General features: G+C 46.5%; 1 protein-coding gene across 12 annotated transcripts in view; it reads right to left on the bottom strand.

Moving 5' to 3' along the window:
- Positions 1-6,000, bottom strand: part of LOC106579599 (histone-lysine N-methyltransferase 2C) — a 339,418-nt gene that overhangs the window by 154,104 nt on the left and 179,314 nt on the right. For all 12 annotated transcript variants that reach the window (XM_014159658.3, XM_045702708.2, XM_082965973.1 and 9 more), the window contains exon 11: positions 4,980-5,128. In XM_014159658.3, the coding sequence (XP_014015133.3) occupies positions 4,980-5,128 (149 nt within the window). The remainder of the gene's footprint in view (positions 1-4,979; positions 5,129-6,000) is intronic.

Below are 6,000 nucleotides of genomic sequence, written 5' to 3'. Positions count from 1 at the left end.
CAGACCAGAGAATATTGTTTCTCATGGTCTGAGAGTATTTTAGGTGCCTTTTGGAAAATTCCAAGTGGGCCTTTTACTGAGGAGTGGCTTCCATCTGGCCACTCTACCATAAAGGCCTGATTGGTGGTGTTGCAGAGATGGTTGTCCTTCTCCACAGAGGAACTCTGTCAAAGCGACCATCAGGTTCTTGGTCACCTCCCTGACCAAGGGGCTTCTCCCCCAATTTCTCAGTTTGGCCAGGCCAAACTTGGTGGTTCCAAACTTCTTCCATTTAAGAATGATGGCGGCCACTGTGTTCTTGGGGACCTTTAATGCCGCAGAAATATTTTGGTACCCTTCCCAAGATCTGTGCCTCGACACAATCCTGTCTCGGAGCTTTGAGGACAATTCCTTTGACCTCATAGCTTGTTTTTTTCTGTGGGACCTTATGAAGTCAGGTGTGTGCCTTTCCAAATCATGTCCATTCAATTGAATTTACCACAGGTGTACTCCAATCAAGTTGTAGAAACATTTCAAGGATGATCAATGGAAACAGGATGCACCTGAGCTGAATTTCAAGTCTCATAGCAAAGGGTCTGAATACTTATTTAAATAAGGTATTTCTGTTTTGTATAAATTTGAAAACATTTATAACAACCTGTGTTTTGCTCTGTCATTGTGGGGTATTGTGATGTCATTGTGGGGTATTGTGTGTAGATTGATGAGGGCAAAACATTTATTTAATCCATTTTAGAATAAGGCTGTAAGGTAACAAAATGTGGAAAAAAAGAATGGGGTCTGACTACTTTCCGAATGCACAGTACATGCAAGCATGTAAATGGTGTGTGTCGACAAAATTGAATATTACTGTATGCGTGTGAAAAACGACTGCATAAGTGAATATGACTGTAGGCCTAGGAGTCTAGCCTAGTGTATACAGCTTGATGTGGTGTTGTGTCTGCACCCGCCAGGACATGTGACAGGAACAGGATGGAGAGAGGCAGGGGGTGGGGAGGAGAGAGGCAGGGGAGAGAGGGGCATGGGGTGGGAAAGAGAGCGACAGAGCGAGAGCGCGACCGAGAGAGCGAGAAAGAGCGACAGAGCGAGAGCGCGCTAGAGAGCACAAACAGAGAGAGAGAGACATATGGAACAAACACAGAGAGAGAGAGAGAGAGAGAGAGAGAGAGAGAGGGGATGATTTCTTCCTCTCCCTGTGCTACTCTGCAGCCTGTTTTGGCCCGGGCCCAGAATTCTGCTGCTTCTGGCAGCCTGGTTCCACAAAGGAAAGGCCCATGGCTACGGTGGGTAACAAACACTTCCTATCCCATCATCACTCAACTTGTCCCAAGCATATATGCGAGCGCACACACACTGATGCGCTTGAATATATGCATGAACATCACACACAAACACACACACAGGCAGACAGGCCGAGACAGACAGGCCGAGACAGACAGGCACACACAGAGAGACAGACGCGCCCGCACAGAGAGACAGACGCGCCCGCACAGAGAGACAGACGCGCCCGCACAGAGAGACAGACGCGCCCGCACAGAGAGACAGAGACAGCCGCGCCCGCACAGACAGAGACAGACGCGTCCGCACAGACAGAGATAGACGCGTCCGCACAGACAGAGACAGACGCGTCCGCACAGACAGAGACAGACGCGTCCGCACAGACAGAGACAGACGCGTCCAGACAGACAGACAGACGCGTCCAGACAGACAGACAGACAGACAGACGCGTCCAGACAGACAGACAGACAGACGCGTCCAGACAGACAGACAGACGCGTCTGCGTCCAGACAGACAGACAGACGCGTCCGCAGAGAGAGACAGACGCGTCCGCAGAGAGAGACAGACGCGTCCGCAGAGACAGACGCGTCCGCAGAGAGAGACAGACGCGTCCGCAGAGAGAGACAGACGCGTCCGCAGAGAGAGACAGACGCGTCCGCAGAGAGAGACAGACAGACTGCCGCGTCCGCACAGACAGACAGACAGACGCGTCCGCACAGACAGACAGACGCGTCCGCACAGACAGACAGACGCGTCCGCACAGACAGACAGACGCGTCCGCACAGACAGACAGACAGACAGACGCGTCCGCAGACAGACAGACAGACAGACACGTCCGCACAGACAGACACGTCCGCACAGACAGACACGTCCGCACACAAGCACAGACAGAGACAGGCACACACAGAGGTGATGAGGTGGCTAGAAGACAGTGTAGAGAGGTGATGGGGTGGCTAGAAGACAGTGTAGAGAGGTGATGGGGTGGCTAGAAGACAGTGTAGAGGTGATGGGGTGGCTAGAAGACAGTGTAGAGGTGATGAGGTGGCTAGAAGACAGTGTAGAGAGGTGATGGGGTGGCTAGAAGACAGTGTAGAGGTGATGAGGTGGCTAGAAGACAGTGTAGAGGTGATGAGGTGGCTAGAAGACAGTGTAGAGAGGTGATGGGGTGGCTACAGGGAGAGAGAAGAGGAGGAGAGAAGAAGAAATTACAACAATTCATCTGGGTGCCAAGCAGGCTGGGAACAGGGTCCATTTTCATTTGGCCAGGTAATAACTAGGGCTGTGACGATAACAATATCCCAATTTCAATGGCAAAACTGAAAACATGAAGCAAACCTAACTCTTTGCTGCTTTAATAACCTGCTGTATGTAACATATTGTGCTATAGTTTAGAAAATCAATAAATGTGACTCTGGATGACAACATAATGTTTGTTTCCAACATTAGGGCTAACGTGTATCGCGACACTGGTATCGTCCCAGACCTAGTAATAAATCTTTCGAGGGAAATCAGATTGGTTTTTAGCTGGCGGCGCAGGGCCGGCCCATGATAGGTCACCAGCTGGTTCTGTGTATACAGGAAGCCAGTAATTGAAGCATTTCTCTCCGGTACACCCGGCCTGGCTCTGTGAGAGATGATGTGGATGGAGGGGATACAATGCTGTGTGGACCTTCAATTTGGGGATGACCAGAACTGCACTGCATCATCCAAAAAGACATTACAAAACCCAAAGAGATATTGTCCAAAAAACACGTTCAGGACAGTTAATTGTTGGTTAGCGCCAAATAGTCAACAAGACTACAGCACTATTCCACAGTCAACTACAGTACTATTCCACAGTCAACAACAAGAGCACGGCACTATTCCACATAGTCAACAACAAGAGCACGGCACTATTCCACAGTCAACAACAAGAGCACGGCACTATTCCACATAGTCAACAACAAGAGCACGGCACTATTCCACATAGTCAACAACAAGAGCACGGCACTATTGCACATAGTCAACAACAAGAGCACGGCAACATTTCCACAGTCAACAACAAGAGCACGGCACTATTCCACATAGTCAACAACAAGACTGCAGCACTACTGCACATAGTCAACAACAAGACTACAGCACTACTGCACATAGTCAACAACAAGACTACAGCACTACTGCACATAGTCAACAACAAGACTACAGCACTACTGCACATAGTCAACAACAAGACTACAGCACTACTGCACATAGTCAACAACGAGACTACAGCACTATTGCACATAGTCAACAATGAGACTACAGCACTACTGCACATAGTCGTCAATGAGACTACAGCACTATTGCACAGTCAATGAGACTACAGCACTACTGCACATAGTCAACAACAAGACTACAGCACTATTGCACATAGTCAATGAGACTACAGCACTATTGCACATAGTCAACAACAAGACTACAGCACTACTGCACATAGTCAACAACAAGACTACAGCACTACTGCACATAGTCAATGAGACTACAGCACTACTGCACATAGTCAATGAGACTACAGCACTATTGCACATAGTCAACAACAAGACTACAGAACTACTGCACATAGTCGTCAATGAGACTACAGCACTATTGCACATAGTCAATGAGACTACAGCACTATTGCACATAGTCAACAACAAGACTACAGAACTACTGCACATAGTCGTCAATGAGACTACAGCACTATTGCACATAGTCAATGAGACTACAGCACTACTGCACATAGTCAACAACAAGACTACAGCACTACTGCACATAGTCAATGAGACTACAGCAGTGTTTCTTAATCCTGGTCCTGGGATTGCCCTAGCACGACACACCTGATTACACTAATCAAACAAAAGTTTGATGATTAGTTGATTAGTGGACCCAGGTGTGTAGTGCTAGGTCAAAACCCCTTTCGGGTCCCCGTGACCAGGATTAAGAAACACTTGACTACAGCAATATTCCACATAGTCAACAACTAGACTACAGTTATATTCTACATAGTCAACTTGACAACAGTACTAATGCAAATAGTCAACAAGATAACAACACTGTTCCACATCATATGTATTTGGACAGTGAAGCAAAAACATGTATATATACACAGTACCAGTCAAAAGTATGGAAACATCTACTCATTCAAGAGTCTGTCTTCATTTTTAATATTTTCTACATTGTGTGCAAAGCTGTCATCAAGGAAAAGTGTGGCAACTTTGAAAAATGTCAAATATTTTGATTTGTTTAACACTTTTTTAGATATTACATGATTCCATGTGTTATTTCATAGTTTTGATATCTTCACTATTATTCTACAATGTAGAAAATTGTAAAAATAAAGAAAAACCCTTGAATGAGTAGGCGTGTCCAAACTTTTGACTGGTACTATCTACACACACAGTACCAGTCAAAAGTATGTATATATATATATATACACACACATATACACACACACAGTGTTCTACACTCACACTCCAGTGTTTTGTTTCACAGGAAACAGTACAGAATGTCACCTTTTATTTTAGGGTATTTTTATACATTCTGTATTTGAGGGTATTTTCATACATGCCTAATATTTAACATTCACATACCTAAAATGCTGGAGTATAGAGCCACATTACATATAACACTAGTCAACATATTACATAAGACTACAAAACTATTCCACGTAGTCAACTACACTCCAGATGTGCAGTTTCTGTTCTTACCCATAGTTGGTTCTGGTTCTGGTTCTGTGGGTTCCTGGATGGGGCTGGCCGGGGTTTCCACCATGTCCCTCTGTGTACAGACGTAGTCGGCCTGGGGGTGAAGGTCCAGGTCGCCCCCTGCCTGCTTCTCACACTCCCCATGAAGCCACCTGAGATAAACAAAAAAACAACACAGCTTTACATTACTTCAACTTGTAGCATCAGTGTTTCCCCAATAATTTCTTCTTCCATAATAACCAGCACTTTCTCCATATTGTTTACATAAATGTCATGTCAGGTTATGACAATACACATAACCCACTAACAATACCCCCACCTGACGTGACTATGACAAAGCAATAAATATATTATTTTCACTGGAACACACCACAATCACATGGTCCATGATAACAGTGCAGCTTCACTTGTCATCAGTGTGAAGCTGGTTTCCATCAGTCCTTCTTTATACCAGCCTTAGTTATTATTTGACATCCACCCTGATGCATTAAGCAAGACTAAACTGTCTAGTCAGGCAGGTTTGGTTCATCATCAGTCAGACAGCCTCCAGGGCAGCTCTCCCAGAGAGGGGTCTCTAAGCCTGTGGGTTTGCTCTGCCAGCTGTTTCCCCCTGTCTCACTCTCCTCCACTCTTCCTCCCTTTTCTCGCACCCTCTCTTACTCTGCCTTGCTCCCTCCCAGCTTTCCCTCTCCAGTCTCTCTCTTTCTCTCCCCTCCCTCCAGATGAATTCTCTGTGTCGCGCTGCTGCAGGTTTGTCCCAGTAGGGTGCAGTCCGACTGTCTCCTGCTCCATTTTCTCTCCGGCTCTCCCTGCCTGCAGTAATTACATTTCTGCACAGGCACCAGGGCAGGGCAGCCGGCTGTGTCGAAAGGACCCCCGAGTGAGTGTCCGCGGGAGGTAGAGTCATTATGGGGAATTGGGCTACTCCAGCGACTCCCTAGCTCTGGCTTCTTCAAAAGATGGACCAGTTTGAGTTTGATTAGAATTTCAGTGGGGAGACTGGCAAGAAGCTAGTTAGCTGAGT

Source organism: Salmo salar, chromosome 19 (genome assembly GCF_965601325.2).
Source record: "Salmo salar chromosome 19, fSalSal1, whole genome shotgun sequence".
In the NCBI taxonomy this organism is placed as follows: domain Eukaryota; kingdom Metazoa; phylum Chordata; class Actinopteri; order Salmoniformes; family Salmonidae; genus Salmo; species Salmo salar.
The sequence above is the reverse complement of the archived record's forward strand: the minus strand, read 5'-3'. Positions and strand labels throughout refer to the sequence as shown.